Source organism: Uranotaenia lowii, chromosome 2 (assembly GCF_029784155.1).
Source record: "Uranotaenia lowii strain MFRU-FL chromosome 2, ASM2978415v1, whole genome shotgun sequence".
Taxonomy (NCBI): Eukaryota; Metazoa; Arthropoda; class Insecta; order Diptera; family Culicidae; genus Uranotaenia; species Uranotaenia lowii.
Window position 1 is genome coordinate 399,337,837 of NC_073692.1, and position 19,899 is coordinate 399,357,735.

At 35.3% G+C, this 19,899-nt stretch overlaps 1 protein-coding gene across 6 annotated transcripts in view; it reads left to right on the forward strand.

Moving 5' to 3' along the window:
- The window catches only part of LOC129745094 (transcription factor AP-2-epsilon), a 180,241-nt gene extending 162,574 nt beyond the window's left edge, over positions 1-17,667 (forward strand). For all 6 annotated transcript variants that reach the window (XM_055737929.1, XM_055737932.1, XM_055737933.1 and 3 more), the window contains 5 exons: positions 2,194-2,401; positions 14,054-14,252; positions 15,159-15,423; positions 15,514-15,681; positions 15,747-17,667. In XM_055737929.1, the coding sequence (XP_055593904.1) occupies positions 2,194-2,401; positions 14,054-14,252; positions 15,159-15,423; positions 15,514-15,681; positions 15,747-15,857 (951 nt within the window). In that variant the 3' untranslated portion in view covers positions 15,858-17,667. The remainder of the gene's footprint in view (positions 1-2,193; positions 2,402-14,053; positions 14,253-15,158; positions 15,424-15,513; positions 15,682-15,746) is intronic.
- The last annotated feature ends 2,232 nt before the right edge of the window (positions 17,668-19,899 follow it).

Sequence of the window (19,899 nt, forward strand, 5' to 3'; positions counted from 1 at the left end):
TTTTTAAGGAGTCTGCATTCAGTTATCCCCAATAACCATAAACTTTTTACCATATTTAAGACCTAGGGTTCCACTACGATGCTTAGTTTGAACTTCGTGAGCATCCTAGAGTGGCTCCTTATACTTCTTAACAATTTGGTCCGAAAAAAAAATCCGAAAAAATCAACAGTTCATGAGTTTTCAAGTCAACAATGAAGAATTTTCGAGGCGCAAAATGCGTAAAAGGAGCAAATTTGTGCAAAATTATTTTTACCATGTCTTTTTGCATCGTTAATATCTCAAGCACACGTTAACTTAAAAATCTATCAAAAATAGGCAATATAAATAGTCCTTTTCATAACCAACACAACGCTACTAAAGTTTTGCAAATCCGAGCTCAATTAACGTAGATATCACCGAAATAAAGTGCCCGGATACTAAATGATCATAGCCTTAAATTATCTTGAGTCCTATATCAAATACTCAAACTTGAGACAGTATTCTCTAAACTGATGGAATATTCCAATTTATTGGTTAATGCATTCCGATTTCTATAAAGTTCTTTATAAACGAGGTCACTTATTAAAAATATGTGGTATTTTCCTTTGCCAAACCTTAGCTTTATAATGTTCCCCAAAAACACCAACAACCTCGCCAGGGATAGCAAAACAGACAAGCTTCGATTGTTCCCTCAGCCAATACGCAAAATTGTTGAAATTCTTCCATGTTTGACATCCTTCTCGAAAGAGAGTAGATGGTAGAGATTGAAAAAGGGAGAATTTCGTCGTCATCGGTGGTATGTTTGGCTGAGCTCAACGACGACGACCGACGAGCGACGGTTGAAAGTTGGGTTTTCCCCGTTTTCGGGAAAACTCCCGGTTGACGTTGGAAGCAGTTTGGCTGCTCGGATATGACGTGGTTCGGATCTGGCGGGAACTTGAGTTATTTGGGTATCCGGTTCATTTTTTCCTCCTCCTCTTTCCCCGGTTTCCCGGTTCGGCATTGTTGGCAGTCGTTATCAACGGCATTCCTAACCTTTGGAAGGTCACAGTAAATTCCAGTAAAATAGACGATTATCCAGAACTGATCTGCTCCGAAAAGAGCATCTTGAATCGGTCTTTTAAGGGTTCTAAGATGCTGCTAACTATGGGAAAGATTTACTTTTGTTAGTCGTTATCTTTCAGACAGACAGGAGCTCGCTGGAGAAGCGGATAAGCGAAAACCCTCCGATTTGCGGGAAAAAAAAGACGGTTTCCATCCTCAATATCTCGAACGTCTGACTGCGCGAATAGTTGCTGGAGAAGTTTATTTTCTTGGTGAATGTGTGGAAACATTCCAGCTGCTTCCAGCTCCTCCGAAAAGGGGAACGAAGATTGGGATGTTTGATTTTAGTTTAAAATTCTTTTGCATAGGATCGAAGGGGGCCCCAAATTGTTTGCAATACGATGAAATTAAGATGTTTTATGCGAACATTATTGCCTGCGCCAGAAAAAAACGGTGTCCCAAATATGAATTCAAAATTGATTCTACATCAAATAATCCGGACCGCACGTTTTAACCAGAACAAAAAGTAATATCTAAACAAAAAAATTGATCCCTGATGATGGTGTTAAAAAACACCGAAACGTCAGAATAAGATAAATGTCGATTATGAAAATAAAATTGTACAGATTTTCCGTGATTGAAACATTAAATCATGCCAGTCATCGTCGGTTTTTCGAAAGATATTGATTTTCCAAAAGCTAAGCTAAGGATGTTGGGAAATATTGTTCCATACTGAGTGAAGCAATCGAACAGCAAATTAAACAAATCTCGGCAAATCGCAATTTGTAGAGTTTGGAATCCGGCGCGTGGAGTTATGGCGGCAACATATACTGAACATGGTACATAATCAAGAGAAATTATATTAATTTTCCTTAGGGAAAAATTGAGACAGAGAGAATATTATTCGCTCACTTTATGATTTTTTGGAAGCTGAATAAAGCTTATTTTGAAACTTGAAAGTATCAATAAGAACTTAAATTTCTAGCTGCATGCAACTTCAGATCAATAACGGGGCTCAGCAAGTTTTTTCATACTTTTTTACTTAAAATTCCACATCTTCATTATTTGGGTGTTTTGTACAAAACTTACAACTTCTTATCATAACAGTAAAAATTAAAAAAAAAATCAAAACTAATCAAAATTTTGAAACTGCTTCTCTAAACCTTCCAGACCCAGCTGTCCCACGGTTTCCCGTACTCGGACCGGCGAAGTGATTACAGCGGCACGATCGGAGCCAGCGCCGGGGCCACCCGTCTGGGAGCCCACGAACACGATCCCCTGTCCCTGCATCAGGCGCTCCAGAGTGCCGTGGACGATGGCCAGAACCCGGTGATAGACGAAAATGCCGGCTTCATGAGCGACCTGCCGCTGCTGAAAAGTGAGTATTAAGAGATCCTCAAATTATGATCAATTTTAAAAGAAAGGACAGTCAGCGAGAAGAAATGGAACAGATAGATATTGAAAAAATGTTCTTCAAAGCTGACGGAAAAGCGTAGAATATCGGAAAAAAAAAATAACAATTTTTGAATATGACACCACCCCAGGTGAGACTTCCTCCGCAGTGGGAATTCACTCTGGTTTTTTTTTCTGAAATAACAATACGCTTTATTATTTATGTTTCTCTGCCAAACATATCATGAAATAAGCCCATTGCTGCAGCATTCCAGGCGGTCCAGAAACAGTCTGCCGGCATGCCAGGAGGGGTGCCTCAAGTTTGGGGGCTTCAAGTTACAACAATTCCTTTCGCACAATAATGTGTCAATGAATGAGACCCGTACAACAAGCGGGTACAAATCCGGCCAATCAAAGCCGGATCACCCTCTGTGATTTGGTCCTTGACAAACGAACGAATTTTTTACGATGATGACTACATTAAGGCGTAAATGGAAGGTTTAGACTCACGGTGCAGCATGATTCGATTAATTGGCAGTTCTCAAATTATAAACCAGATTATTTTGTTCTGCGTGGCTTACAAAAGCTGCAACAAACCTTTTTAAGAGCTTTTCGAATTTGAACTCAACACCCTTTTTAAAATTTTCAAGTATAAGGTAAATTAAAATTTCTCATCTTCTCTTAGCATACACAGAAGGAATATTTGAGAACAAAAACTGCACACTGGAAGAGAAGCATACTTCTGCAAATCCAATCGAGCTAAATGCCACCACTTATCTGTCAATCCGGACTACAGATTCTCGTTGACAGCTTGAGAAATCTCGATAACTGCCGACTAAATTGGTCCAAATTCAAAGGTGTTGATCGACGGAGCACCTGCTTCGAGACATCTGCAGACACAGCAAAAGCACGAGGACTCATGAATGAACGACCATCGAAGTCAACTTGAGGGTATCAAGATGTATAATCGGGTCGTTCTGAGGTGCTCCAAAAAGGAAAAATCCACTTTTTCCACTCCGCTTATGTTTGGATAAACATTTTTTCGGTCCAGCAGCGATAGCATCTTCCAAAGTCGGATCAGGCAGCTTCTCAACCGCAGCAGCTTATCCGAGTCCATATGGAGCGCATGCCGCTTTTTTTCACCTCCCGGTGCCTTAAGTGAGGAAGTTATCGTATTATTTGTATATAATGGGATTATAAACGATAACTCCGAAAGGAAGGAGGAAAGAACCCAAAACAGAAGCCCATAGCCGGCCGACCAGCGCAGCCCAATCGCATTAGCATACTAATAATGTCAATTCCAACTGCCCAGCCTCCAGATCAGGCTACTGGCTATCTTCGGAAAGGAATCTTTGATTCCAAACATTTTTTTTTCTTGTAGGCAGGTATCTCCCGAAGAATCGAACTCAATGTGACGCACTCTGAATCTGTAACGTGCCCCTTAAGAAATGACAAATGCAACTCTTATCTTGCAGCATGAGGTTGCCAACCGACCTTCCAGATCCATGTGAGATGGGTTGTGGTCGATAAGGAGGAAGCTGCTGCTGGCCGGATGATGGAATGGAAACCTTGTTCGGTCGTTTGTTCAGGTGACGATGGGTCACTTTGTAGCGACATGGAGATCGACAGCATCTTTTCCCGACTGATCTGGGATTTGGGATCTTTAGACGAACATGCAAGTGGACTTGGAAAGTGGCAACTGATCAATGAAAATCTCGATATTTTAATGGATTCGAAATGTGACAAGATGGAATCAATGTTGGCGCCAAATATGTTGAAAATTTAAAAGAAGAATTAAAAAGGTCTAAATTAAATTCAATAGTTGAGAACCATTAAATTTAAAAATGTTGCTTCAGTTTTCTATATAAGCAAAAATAACTTCTTATATACTAAAAATCAACGATCTGGCAGTCCAATAAAAAATCCCTCGGAAATCGGAAAATCTCTTTTCTTATGTTATGCATGACATAATGAAGAAATAAAGCAGTTTGATGATAACCTACATTAACCAAATCTATGAAAATATACTTTTCTTTAGTGGAATATTAGTGAAGGGAAAAAAGATTGAACATGATTTCAGACGCTGCACGAGCTTACAAACGGAGATAAAGTACCATTTTGAGCCCTAATGCCAGATCCAATCCAGAAAAATACTGATTTGGACTAGAAAATTGTGAACAAAAATAGACATATCTTGTGAGATTTTTTTTTTTTTTTTTTGAAAAATCATATCAAAGCTGTTTGAGCCACCGCACGCATTGGAAAATGGAGTAATGACCGTTTTATACTCAGTTTACCCAACGATTTTTCAAATAATTGAGAAAAAAACATGTTCGGAATTGAACATTTCGAATCAAATGTGGCCTATCTTGTGTGATTTTTTTCGGGGAGTCGAATGAAGGCTATTTGAGACACAGCACGCATGATAAAATGGAGCTATGACCGTTTTATCCTCAATTTCCCAACTTTTTAATAAAGTTTAGAAAAAGCATGCTCGGAGTTGAAAATTTTGAACCAAATGAGGCTTATCTTTTGAGTTGTTTATCCAAGAAATCGAATGAAGGCTGTTTAAGCTACCGCACGCAGCGTAAAATGTATTTATGGATGTTTTTATCCTCAATTCCCCTACATTTTTCAATTAATTGAGAAAAAAGCATGTTCGGACTTGAAAATGTTGAATAAAATGAGACCTATCTTAAGTGATTTTTTTCCGAGGAGTCGAATGAAGTCTGTTTCAGCCACCGCAAGCTCGAAAAATTGAGTTATGGCCGCTTTGCTTTCAATTTTGCTTTGCATTTTCTGACAGTGCGTTGTTTCAAGTTTATATGTCCTAAAAATTAGTACGATACATGAACTCGTAGACGAACTAGAAGCATTTTCGTGAGACTGAAAAAATTGTGATATTTTTTAAGTTACAGGAGACTTTATCCTTTAATGAAGAAGACTAGATCCTTAATTCGAGTACCCTGACCTTGAGCAAAAATCTGGTAGGAATCGAAGATAAAGAGGCCGTTGACTATTTTTTGCCATATTAGTTCTCGTTTCACAGTTTGTAAGTTTCAGACAAAGATAATTCTAGAAGTTTGTTCGCTACCCTAGAGTCATTACATACTTTAAGGCGCAATTTTCTAGTTTTAAGTTAAATACTGTATTTTTAATTCTTTTTAACAGATAATAACTATATATGGGGAGATGGGGGCATAATGGCCACCTTAAGGAAAATGCTTATTTAACCATAGAGAATAGCTGTAATATGTGGATTACATCATTGTTTCGTGTTCAGACACTCAAATAGTCTATTGCCTAATTGGATGAAACTTGAAAAAGTAGATAAAAACGTTTAAAAATGCATTTTCAAAATTTTTGCCGAAAGCTGAAAACCAGTCACTGTAGAGGCATAATGAGAAACCCCCCAAGGCAGTATGAGCACCATTAATGAAGGCATAATGAGCGTTTTTTGCCGGGGATTCTAGCAGCAAATTCGACTCGATGAAGTCAACTGAGTAATAGAGCTACAGCTTGACTTGTATCGTCTAACGATTTGGCCTATTGGTAAGATGTCGGAGAGGTAATCAGTAGGCTCGAGTTCGATTCCTGGTCGAGGTGATTTTTTCATTTATCATTCATGATCATGATTGCACTAAACGTTGAGGCGTAGATTCATCAAACAAAGCAATAACAAAATAATCTAGGTCTGTTTGTAGAATTCAAAGAATGAACACATGCTCATACATTATGTTTCTGGTGTTTTGTTTGACGGATGATGCTTTGATGCTATTAGCCGTATAATGTAACAATAAAAAAAATCAATCATGAATGGTATGTGCAAAAAAAATCCCCTCGAACAGGAATCGAACTCGAGTCTACTGATTACCTCTCCGACACCTTACTAATAGGCCAAATCGACAGACGAAACAAGCCAAGCTGTAGCTCTATTATTCAGTTGACTTCATTGAGTTGAATTCGCTGCTAGATTCCCCGGCAGAAAATGCTCATTATGCCTTCATTGATAGTGCTCTGTTCGCCTCTAATTAAAGTAAAAACGCGTTTTAAAATTGATTAATGTGAAAATCAAAAATTTTATGATGTTGAAAATTGAGAAACAATGTGTAGATCATGTTGCAGTGCGTACATTTCAGATCAAGATGATTTAAAGGTCATAAAAGCTTATTTGGTGGTGCTCAAAAATTATAATATTTTTGTCACTTGAGAACCTAGCTGGTTATTATTTAATATTTCTGTAAAGATGAAAAGGATATTTCTTTTTAGGTGAAAAATTAATACCATGGATAGTACGAAACAAGTCCTTATGAAAATTTGTTTAAAAAATACGTACTTATGTAGAAAAAAAGAGTGCTCATTATGCCCTGGGTGCTCGTTATGCCCTCAGAAGATCTTCAAATCACATTATATTTTTAAAATTTATTGAGATAAAAGTAGGGGAGATGGGGGCATAATGGCCACCTTAAGGAAAACGCTTATTTAACCATAGAGAACAGCTGTAATATGTGAATTACATCATTGATTCGTGTTTAGACACTCAAACAGTCTATTGCCTAATTGGATGAAACTTGAAAAAGTAGATAAAAACGTTTAAAAATGCATTTTAAAAAATTTTGTAGAAAGCTGAAAACCGGTCACTGTAGAGGCATAATGAGAAACCCCCCGAGGCAGTATGAGCACCATTAATGAAGGCATAATGAGCGTTTTTTGCCGGGGATTCTAGCAGCAAATTCGACTCGATGAAGTCAACTGAGTAATAGAGCTACAGCTTGACTTGTATCGTCTGACGATTTGGCCTATTGGTTAGATGTCGGAGAGGTAATCAGTAGGCTCGAGTTCGATTCCTGGTCGAGGTGATTTTTTCTTCATTTATCATTCATGATCATGATTGCACTAAACGGTGAGGCGTAGATTCATCAAACAAAGCAATAACACAGTAATCTAGGTCTGTTTGTAGAATTCAAAGAATTAACACATGCTCATTAGGGTGTCCCAAAATGGCATAACTTCTGGGAATCTGGGGGCTCACCCTCCAAATGGTAGATTAGGATGTGCCGAACAAACTTTTGTATGGGGCCGACTAAAAAAAATCATGTTTAGAGGTTCCGCAAGCGCGATCTTTAAAAAAAAGTCCACTTTCAAAAGATTTGATTTTAAATAAATTCTGGGTCCAAAAATTTTCATAAAATTTATATATTTTATATTTTTTTAATTTTGTTTAAGTTAAATACTACACGTAAAAAATACAAAATGAACCAAATTTGTATCAAAATGTAAAACTAGCAAGCTATTTTCAAGAAAAAAAAATTTTTGGTCCAACAATTTTGAATTCAACTGACCAAAATGTGTATCAAGCGTAGAATATTTTTAATACCAATGCCATCAAAAGATGCGGATTTTTGTGCACTTAAACTTTGCTGAACAAAACATGTGGTTTGTATCAACGTGTGAACAGCTATTCACGATTTAATGCTTAACAAAAATAACAATTTAGGATATTTTTTATTTAATTTATCAAATTTGTCTTAATAAATACCTACTTCAAAATCAAAATACTTGCAAAAAAGGACTTTGATGGTTTAAAGGAGTCATCAGAAGGCCATATGCCGAATTTGAGCAGAATCGGACAACAGGAAGGGGTTGCACTGAATCTCAAGTGTGAAAGGGATTCTGAGACATAGTGTTCTAAAGAAGCATAAAAAACTGGTTTTTCATCATACATTTTTGTCTTTATCAATCGATTGCTTGGTTATGTAAGTTTTATTAAAATTTCAATTAAGACCAACATTTCACCTGAAGACTGCAACTCGATTGGACTTAAAACAAAAAAGTTATGGCTGTCCAAAGATTGTATTTTGGTTACAAATTGTCCTGTAAAACTCAATGAGTAAAAAGTACTCATTGTGTGTTAAACGACAATTTGCCACAAAAATACAATCTTGGAACAGCCATAACTTTTTTTGTTTTAAGTCCAATCGAGTTGCAGTCTTCAAGTGAAATGTTAGTCATAATTGAAATTTTAATAAAACCTTCATAATCAAGCAATCGATTGGTAAAGACAAAAATGCATGATGAAAAACCAGTTTTTTATGCTTATTTAGAACACTATGTCTCAGAATCCCTTTCACACTTTAGATTCAGTGCAACCCCTTCCTGTTGTCCGATTCTGCTTATGGCCTTCGGCATATGGCCTTCTGATGACTCCTTTAAACCATCAAAGTCCTTTTTTGCAAGTATTTTGATTTTAAAGTAGGTATTTATTAAGACAAATTTGATAAATTAAATAAAAATATCCTAAATTGTTATTTTTGTTAAGCATTAAATCGTGAATAGCTGTTCACACGTTGATACAAACCACATGTTTTGTTCAGCAAAGTTTAAGTGCACAAAAATCCGCATCTTTTGATGGCATTGGTATCAAAAATATTCTACGCTTGGTACACATTTTGGTCAGTAGAATTCAAAATTTTTGGACCAAAAATTTTTTTTTCCTTGAAAATAGCTTGCTAGTTTTACATTTCGATACAAATTTGGTGCATTTTGAATTTTTTACGTGTAGTATTTAACTCAAACAAAATTAAAAAAATATAAAATATATAAATTTTATGAAAATTTTTGGACCCAGAATTTATTTAAAATCAAATCTTTTGAAAGTGGACTTTTTTTAAAGATCGCGCTTGCGGAACCTCTAAACATGATTTTTTTTAGTCAGCTCCATACAAAAGTTTGTTCGGCACATCCTAATCTACCATTTGGAGGGTGAGCCCCCAGATTCCCAGAAGTAATGCAATTTTGGGACACCCTAATGCTCATACATTATGTTTCTGGTGTTTTGTTTGACGGATGATGCTTTGATGCTATTAGCCGTATAATGTAACAATGAAAAAAATCAATCATGAATGGTATGTGCAAAAAAAATCCCCTCGAACAGGAATCGAACTCGAGTCTACTGATTACCTCTCCGACACTTTACCAATAGGCCAAATCGACAGACGAAACAAGCCAAGCTGTAGCTCTATTATTCAGTTAACTTCATCGAGTTGAATTCGCTGCTAGATTCCCCGGCAGAAAATGCTCATTATGCCTTTATTGAAAGTGCTCTGTTCGCCTCTAGTGAACAAATTAAAGTAAAAAAGCGTTTTAAAATTGATTAAAGTGAAAAATAAAAAAATTTATGATGTTGAAAATTGAGAAACAATGTATAGATCATGTTTCAGTGCGTACATTTCAGTTCAAGATGATTTAAAGGTCATAAAAGCTTATTTGGTGGTGCTCAAAAATTATAATATTTTCGTCACTTGAGAACCTAGCTGGTTATTATTTAATATTTCTGTAAATATGAAAAGGATATTTCTTTATTGGTGAAAAATTAATACTATAGGTAGTACGAATCAAGTCCTCATGAAAATTTGTTTAAGAAAATACGTACTTATGTAGAAAAATGCCTTATGTAGAAATTATGCCTCGGGTGCTCGTTATGCCCTCATCTCCCCTATTGTTGTTTTGTTCTTTTTGGCAAATTTTTCAAAAACATTTGATACTTGTTAGACATCCCTGTTTCCCCTCCCCTATACTTGTTGCCAAGTTTTTTTGCAAACGCGAGCTTCTTGTTTTCGACGCCATTTTGATCAAAACTTGGCAAACATAAAAAAACAAAAAATAATGGCAAAAAGAGGAGAAGAAAAGCTAACACATAGACACTCTTATTTTTCGCTGAGCTCGTTTATGTTTCAGTATAAGGGCCTCGAAAAAATTCCAAAATTTTAGTTGCCATTCGTTATTGCGAAAACCTCGCGTTAACATACTCAAAATCCAGTGCAAAGTAGCACTAAAAGTAAAGTAGTTTTTCGATTTTATCACGGTTAAAAAAATTTTACCGTGAATATGGCGAAACCGTGAATTTGGCGAAACTAAAAATTAAAGTGGAAAAAATTATTTTTATTGTCTTTAATCAAAAATTTATAATGTTTTCAGTAGTGGAAACTTTTTGTATCAATAAATTTTGATCATACGATGTAATAATCAAAGATTAATAAACACAAAAAATCGACTTCAGATAAAATCGTTCTTCTCTATAGCAATTTTGAGATTTTTTTCTTGAAATAAAACCATATAGAATATCCATTTGATAAAATCAAGTAAATTATTTTAGTTTTTATGGAAATTAACAGTCGTTATCTTTTATCTCAATTTTAAAGAAGAGTTCGAAGAAAAATGCAACAAAAAATTTTCTTCTACAAATTTTAATATTTTAATCATCGCACCTTTGAATACCTTTCAAATTTGCTCGACTTAGACTTTTAAAGTGTATTTCTCGAAATTGGCTTTATGGGGGTAGATAATATTTTGTTTTTCACATGTAAAAAAACAGAAATTTAAGTTCTTTTTACATATTTTAAGGCCAAGCTAGCAGAATTTCAATTTGATCTTGCAAAATTATCCATTCAGACAATACTAAAGGCTGTCCAATCAGGATTACGCAAGCTATCCTTTCAAATAAACAAATTCAACAAAGAAATCAGAGAAAATTATCTCTTTTCAAAAACGCTTAAATCAGGGCCGTAGTAAGAGCCGACTCATGGGGGGGGGTTTGGAGAATGATTTTTACCTATGATTTTTGCCAAATAATGCACGAATAAAAAAATTAAAACAAATTATGTTTGTAACTATGACACTAAATCCACAAAGATGATAAAGTGTCACTAATTAAACTCAATAATAATGTTTGTAACTTTTGATAATTCATTTTAAGTACTTTTTAATATGGATATTTAATCGTTTAAAAAAGTCTGGTAGATCAGACTTATTTGAGGCTCTCAGGGCCAAAGGAGTATAAGTGACATCAAAAATACCGGAAAAATCATCAAATGTAGCTTGTAGTGTGAAAAATCGTTTCGCATCATTAACTTAAAATCGACCATTTTACATTAGAAAGAAAAATACAGATTCTCGAAAAATATATGGAAAATGGCCAAACACATCAATTTAAAAGCTTGTTTTCTCGAAATAAGATTTGGTGCACTTATACCCCTTTGGCTCTGAGGGCCTCATTTGATTTGAGCATAAAATAAGTTCTTTTAAGGGTAGCCTTCAATTTCTTAATACAAAAAAACTTATTCTATACTTTATAAAGCCCAAGCTTCCTAATTCTTTCGCAAATTCCAAGATTCTAACCTTTGATGTAAATAAATAATTTTTTTTGCATCAAGTTTGATTGATGCAAACTTGAACTAAATTTATGATTTTAGTTTGAAATTAGGCTTTAAAAAAAACTGCTATATCAATAATGTTAACCTTCTAAAGCTGTTCGCAAAATATTTGTTTCGGGGATATTTGAGTTTTAGTTTGTTATTATTCCCGTGGACGCAAATGTTGACCGATTTCGCCGAATGATAAAAGTTACAAAAACAATTTTATTTTTTAATTGCTTACAATTTCTGACAGCTTTCCAGTATTTAAGAGCTTTTTTGTTTTTTTTTATTGTCCAAGATACATCTATTCAGCGATGTATTAATATGAATGGGTCCAATGTACATTTTGACCTCCATCCCGGATTTTTCGGTAGAAAAAAAAAATCGTACTTAAAACAAAGACATCCAATTTTGTCTTTGCTTCGCTGTATTTCATTTCTCAATGACCCGATTTCCTAAACTCAAATTTTAGTTTTTTTTGTTAATTTAATCATCATTTTCATAGAACATACTTGGTCTCTCAAAAATCTCGATTCTTCAGTATATTGAAATGATGATTAAGATTCTTTTAATCTGCGCTTTGGATCATATTGACCCGAACGGCCTTGGAGGGTTAAACAATACTCCGAGAAGATATAAAATTTCGTGCAGATTTCTTAGGTTGAGATCAGGTTTATGTTTCCTTAACAGTAATTTTTTTTCATAAAGAATCAATCCCATAAAGAAAATCCTATTGATGATTTTTTAAATTATATCTGAGATTTTTTCCATAAAACAAAACGTAGAAAATAAACTCAAATTCTTCTTTATATTTGTAATTTTCAGCTGATTTATGTGTACAAAAAAATTATGATTAAAAATTTTAAAACAGGAAATGAAATTGTAAAACAGATTTTTTGGTTAATGTTCTCTTGAATTCCTCAACAATTTTATGTTGATTAAAAAACTCTTTAACAAACTAAAGCGTTTCTGAATATTGAATCTGAATTCTGAACCTGAATTCAAAAATTGATCTTTGATTTTCTATACGATTTCTGAAATGTACAAAGAAAACGCCATTTAGATGTTTTAAATGCATAAATTTTGTGTAAGAACTAAGTTTCAGAACTTCGAATTTGAATATAAAACAAAATTCTTCTTTTTTTCGGAAAACTATGATCAAAATATTGAAAATGGATATAATTTTAGAAAACATGATTCAATTTCGATATGAAATGCAAAACCAAACGTGGAGCAGAATTTCAAAGCAGCTTTTCATTTCTAACTTCTTATAATTATTCGAACCGAAAATCAAGAATCTTAAACTGGATACAGAATCAGAAATACGAAAAATGAATTAAAATTTTGTTTATGGAAAACAGAGCCAGAACGTCCAAAATGGGTTCAATTTAAAATTTAATATTCAGACCTAAATTTCTATAAACAAGTGAGAAAGTTTTGAATAACTGCATCAGAATTCGGCACTTGGGATTGGTTTTTAAGGATTTGGCAATAGTTTTTAATCTGATTGTTACTCTAGAATAACTTTACTCTATTATCATAATTTGATTATGAATTTAAAATTTTGAGTGTTGAGTAGAATACCTCGTTTGCTTTTTGGACTCTCATGGGGGGGGTTTAACCCCCAAAACCCCCCCCCCGTTCCTACGGCCATGGCTTAAATTCATTCACATCTTTAATTAATTCACATAACCAAAAAAAGTTTACTTTTTTATAGCGACTAACCAAGCACAAGCGACAACACTAGCTTTAGCGAGACATTAAAATACTAATGTAGATTATTACAAGTGTTTTTAAATCCTAAAATAATTTTAAATTTAAATTTTTTAAATAGCTAAAATAAGCAGTTCAATGGCATTTTCATACTACCGAATACCTGTATACCAAAACATAAACCATAAAAATATCATGAAGAAAGACGCTCTACGCTTTTAAACGAAAACTAAGGTCCTGGAAACGGTTTCTGAATGATTTCCTACAAAGCGTGATAAAATCGAAACAATAACCGTGATAAAATCGAGCGTGAATTTGGCGAGTATTGATAAAATCGAACAGTGATAAAACCGAGAAAATACTGTAGCCTACAATGAGTGTTAAGGAGAATTTAAAAGTTTCTATGTAAAAATCACAATTTAATAACAAATTTTGGGGTATTTTTCGGTCTTGGTTTTTAAAAAACAATTTCATCGTACCCTTTTTGGCGATGCAGGATATGAAAAACCTAGTTCAAACTAAAATTGTTGAATTCGTCCGTGAACTTAATGTTAAAGTTTGATTACGAATCAGAATGAAGATGATTGATATTCAAATACCTCAAACCACACCTCAAATTCGAATAAATAGAGTTTAGAATAATTCTTTGAAATCTATATTCAGATTTAGCACTCCAGAATTCGTTTTAGGATTCGAAACAGAATAAATGGTTCATTTTTTCCCTCTTCCAGATTTTCCCATCACCGACATCAAGAAGGACCAGAGCCAAATCAACATCGGTTCCCCGTCAGACGTGTTCTGCTCCGTGCCCGGTCGGCTCAGTCTCCTCTCCAGTACCTCCAAATACAAAGTAACGGTGGCCGAAGTGCAACGACGCCTCTCGCCACCGGAATGTCTCAACGCTTCCCTCCTCGGCGGAGTTCTCAGACGGTAAGACTTCCTTTGCCTATTGTTCGTAATTAAAATTTCATTGACGCCCGACCCTCAAACGGATGAAAACTTTTGCGCGACCTCTAAATTGGGTCAACTACGGAATGTCACGATAATTAAGGGGGGGGTAGGGTCTAACACTTTCAAAAAATCGATTTTTTTATTTTTTTATTTTCTTATTGTAAAACATTTCAAGAATGTTGTGTCAAATTTTCAAGTCAATTGAAGCAAAACTGTAGAAGTTATAGGCCTTTATCTCCTCCTATCTAATACTGCAAGAAAGCAAGAGCAGAAACTTCAAACGTGTTTTTCTCGAAAGCACATTTTAAAAGTCCGTGGACATCGTCATTTGAAAACTACTTATCCGATTCTTTTCAAATTTGGAACATAGTTTCTACATATAAAATACCAGACCCCAACGTTTTTCATTTTTGATTTTTTTACTTTAGGGAGATTTTATAGGTGAAAAATGGCGGATTTTTAAGTGAAAAATCGTTGTTTTTACTTCAAACAGCCACAAAAATTTCATAAAAATATTTTTAAGTTAAATAAAAACGTTGGGGTCCAGAAAAACATCTATTAAAAATATTTTGCTCTGATTTTTTGAATTCAGATGATTCTGTGCTGAGATACAGTGTCCACCGCAAATCCTGTTTTCTAAAAGGCATCCTCGAAAATGCTCCGTCACCGGCTCATTTTTCAATATTTTTCTACGAAAAAATTACTAAATGTTCTTTTAACAATGCTTTGTATAATGCAAAAAATTTGAATACATTTGTTTGAACGACAGCTCTAGAAAAAAATCGTGAAAATGGTGTTTTTTTATACCCGTTAGACCCTACCCCCCCCTTAAACAACTCATTTGAATGTGTCTTTATTTTTTCATTTACTGTTTCGTCTCTCCAGTGCCAAAAGTAAAAACGGAGGCCGACTGCTGCGGGAAAAGTTGGAAAAAATCGGGCTAAATCTTCCGGCGGGGCGACGCAAGGCTGCCAACGTAACGCTGCTAACCTCCCTGGTGGAAGGTGAAGCGATCCATTTGGCGCGCGACTTTGGCTACGTGTGCGAAACAGAATTCCCAGCTCGGCAGGTGGCCGAATATCTGTCCCGGCAGTACTCCGAGCCGCAGGAATCGTACCGGCGAAAAGAACTGCTATTGAATACCAAACAGGTAGGGTGTCTCAACGTTTCAAATCGCTTCATATTTTGATGCTTCTTCAGAATTGAGGATTTATTTTAATTTTTTTTACTCTTTCTCCAGATAACGAAAGAACTGATGGACCTGCTTAATCAGGATCGGTCACCCCTCTGCAATACCAGACCGCAGCACATTCTGGATCCATCGATTCAGCGACATCTGACCCACTTTTCGCTCATCTCGCACGGGTTTGGTTCACCAGCCATCGTTGCTGCCCTGACTGCCATTCAGGTAATTCAACAAACTTCAAGTTCAAATCAACTAGAAATTACTAATCGAATTGCTTAAATCCACAGAACTTCCTCAACGAGTCCATCAAACATCTGGACAAAATGTATCCCGGCAATGGTGGTAGCATGGTGACGTCATCGCTCGACAAAAGCAAGATGGAGAACGACAAGAAATGACAGTTATAAAATTATCTGTTCACCAAAATTGAACGATTCTAGATGGCGCTCAATTCCTGTATAAAAACCAATCGGACAGAATCGTCTCACAGGACCGACTCAATGATTCGCGTTCCTCTCAGATCGGTACACATTGTAAAAAAAAGTAAAACAAAACGCAAATAAAATCGTGATGTATAGAAAACAAAAATGAAAGCATCAGATAAGCGATTCAGCGCAATTAGCGCCTAGAAACAAGTTACACTATGAGATTTCAAACCACATTGATTATAATTAATTAGTATTGGTCACCATTGCAAGCAAACAAAAATGTACTCGAAAGTCTGCACGTTTTATCTCTCGGTGTTCTCAATATATTTAACTGTAATCAATTGAAGGCATATTCGTGAAGAGAACAAGTATTGTTTAGTATTTTATAATCCTTTTGTGATAGACTATTGTTTATAATTGAATATAGAAGCTAGCACGTGTACATTCAGTAATTATTTAAAACTAGAAATAATAACCATTGCAATTGAAGTTTCATGCATCCGCAATTCCATGCTAGAGAAGGTAAAAAATAAAAACAAACTCAACATAGCTTAGGTAAAAACGCAAGCAGTCTCATCCTAAAGCCCGCAAACAGTTTTATGCTGACTGACTATAAATGGAAGATTTATTTATTGTTTTATTTGATAAGTTTAGAAAAAAAAAATGGAAACATCTTATTGACTATGAAGTAAAGCCATCGAGGCTTAGAAGATAAACTTGTGAAATCATGTGCCAAATCATTGCGCAAAGGACAAAATCCCCAGATCGCCATATTAAACCACTTTGTCATGTGCCAATTGAACGTTTTTAAATATTTTTACATAAGCTCTGCTCAACGGACCTGTAACAGCAAAAAATATGTCTCACTACATTTGACTTTCGGTTCTCCCTTTCTGTGCCATGATTCCAAGGTTAAAAAAAGAAAATGTTACACACACAAATCATCCATCATAATTGTTACATAATTCCAGCTAAAACTTCATTTTAGAGGAACCAACAAAAAAAAACTTGCCAAACAACCATACTCTTCCAATTGTTGTCGAAGCGAAAAGAAAAAAAAACCTGTAAAGTTGTAAATTTTTTCCTATAAATAAAGGTATTAACTATATCCGGATGTTTTTTCGGAGCTACAATTAGTAAACTTTGCTGAAAGTTTATCTCCATGTACAAAACAAATTAAGCAAACACTCACTATTAGTAAAAATTATATTATTGAAATTTTCCACAAACTACTATTAACTAAGCAAAAATGCAGCAAAACACAGATCAAATTTGTGTTTAAATTTGCTGACGAAAAAAAAGATTACAAAAAATGAAAAACACAAACCGTACAATTTTTGCAAAGCTCACACTCACAAACATTCAAACGTGCATAAGTATAATTCTTGACCCGGGGAAAATCAACCAAGTTATGCCGATCGAACGTTTCTCCACCCCAGCCTCAGTTTCGATCAAAGATTAAAACTACCCGTGTAAAGGATCAATTTTCGCGTCCCCTGAAAGCTCAAATCAAAACTGCTCCCGACAAAGTGTTTGCTGTTCGGGAATCCAGAAGCAAACGACAAGTTAATAGTGCGCGATAGTTCAGTAAATCTTAAATTAAATGTCATCAACACACGGATACGCAGACACAATTACATTCCTATAAAAAAAAATGCCCCCACACTCAACAGATGTAAAAACAAACAAAAAAAACTAGCGATATATCAACAAACCCCAATTTCAGAAGTATTATAAAAAAATCAATTTAATGAAAATATATATTTTAAATTCAATCAAATTGGAACGGCGTTTACTCTTTGCATTAGTTTTACAACGATGACTTCCTAAAACGGCTAAAACTGTTGCTCTGTGAGAAGCCTTTTCCTTGTTCAAGAAACGGAAAAATACATATTTCACAAAGCCACACGTGGCAACTCCGGAAAGTATCACGTTTGTACTCGTTGTCCGAAATGAGTAAACGCGACATCAATCACCACGCAAACACCCAAGCAATCAAAAGTCGCATTTACTTGAATGAAGTCTTTGAAAGTTACATATTGGCTGACAAAGAGAATCAACTGCCCAATTCCCTTTAGCGAATTTTATGTGCTCATTAACGAACTTGAAAGTTGACAAAAGGATCAATAAGTACGTTGTAAGAAAGAAAAGAAGCAATTGAACAAATCTGGGAGAACTTTGAAATCTACAGCGTGGCATCTAGGCGGCACCATGTTCTGCAGAAAGTGAATAATCGAAGGAAGGCTATATGAACCGATACCAAGGGTGCAATTGAGATAGGGAGAGAATTTTTTGCTCATTTTACGATTTTTTGGAAGCTGAATTAAAAGCCTGCTGGAAGCTGAATTGTAGGTCATCAAGACTTGTTTTGGAACTTGAAAGTATCAATAAGAACTTAAATTTTGAGCTGCATATGTAGAACGAACTTCATATCAATGATGGGACTGAGTAAGCTTTTTGTACCTGTTTTATGGGACTATCGGTAGCTTGGGCAGTTTTCTCAAACCAAAATTATGCTCATGAACATAATTTGGCACGCGTTCTTCTGTTCGCTAATTAGTCTGCTAACTGTTTTTAGCTGTTTTAACTAACCTTAGATTAGCTTAGCTTGATTGACTACAGTCATCCACCTTTAATCGATGAACCTGAAGTGGATCTCTTTTATTTTAAACCAATTCTTAAATAGCTTCTTCAAACTTTTTGTTCAATCAATACTCGTTATAAGCTCTTCAAACTCCACGTGACAGGCGTGGCTCATTAGAAAAAGTTCCATGAGGTCATAAATTTTGTTCAGAGGTCGAACGAGTGGTGCCTGGGATTGGCAGAACATTCTCAATGCCCAAAACTGTTTTGTTCTCTTCGAACATCAATAACGGTGCCGGCCACGTGCTAGTAGTCAATATATCCATGGACTTAAAAGACAGAGGCTTTAATATATTGCGAAGCCATATCATGATAACATCAAGAGGAGTGATTTTGAACCTTGATGACAATTTTCGCATTTTTTACCGGTCATACTAAAGATTTGGAAAAGGAAGAAAAGGGTGAAAAACAATGTAGCACTTTTGGCTCTGCATCCTCGCAAAATAATGTTACGTTGAAAAGTTAGGTAAAACAATATGACCAGGACACCCTTTTGACTACTGTAATGATCTATGTTCTCACCCATAATAGCACCTACTTTTTGTATGCTTACCCCAAAGTTTGAACCAGCTATCGAATTAAAAATTTTGAAATATTTTGGTTCCGCTAATTAATGGCCGCAAAATCTCAATTTTTTTAATTCATGGGTTATTACTGAGAGCAAGGGCTATAAGCACATGATGACATCTAGATATGATGGTCTCACTTTGGCAAAAAGTAGACGAGGGTTGGATGCGGAGGAGGGGGCGAAACGCAGCCGAAATTTGACAGCTGGCTGTTCGGCTGGCTGCTGGCTGCTGGCTGGCTGGGATGCCAGGTGCTCTGATTATTTGTAAAACTCGCAGTTTTGCCAATCATCAAGATATTGCTTAGACAAAGCTGTCGCCTTGATTTTTGCAAATATAATTCATAGAATCGAAACAAAATCTTCCGGCTGAGCTCCGTGCTGGTAAGAAAAGCTGGAAGAGGTTGGACCTATAAACGACGGTGCCAGCTTTGTCGGTAGCGGTGAGTAACATCAATTTTGCATTACTTATGACAAATTTATGCTAATTCAACACTTTTTTCTTTCAAGAGCTATAGAAGCAGCAGAAAGTCATCGAATCGGATGGTAACCGATTTATTTTTATTTTCATCCAACACTTTTCGATTGGAGGGAAACAAAATAGCTCTTTGGATATGGTAACAAGAATAAGGGGCTAGCAACATCCGGTTTAGGGTCTTGGTTGTTTGTTTCACCCTTTAAGATCCTTTCTATCGTAACGGTCAATGAAAAGTTTTTCTTTTTCGGAACATACGGAAAGACTGAACTGTATTGTAATTTTATTTAAAAAAAAAAGTTTAGAATACAAATTAATTCATTGAATAT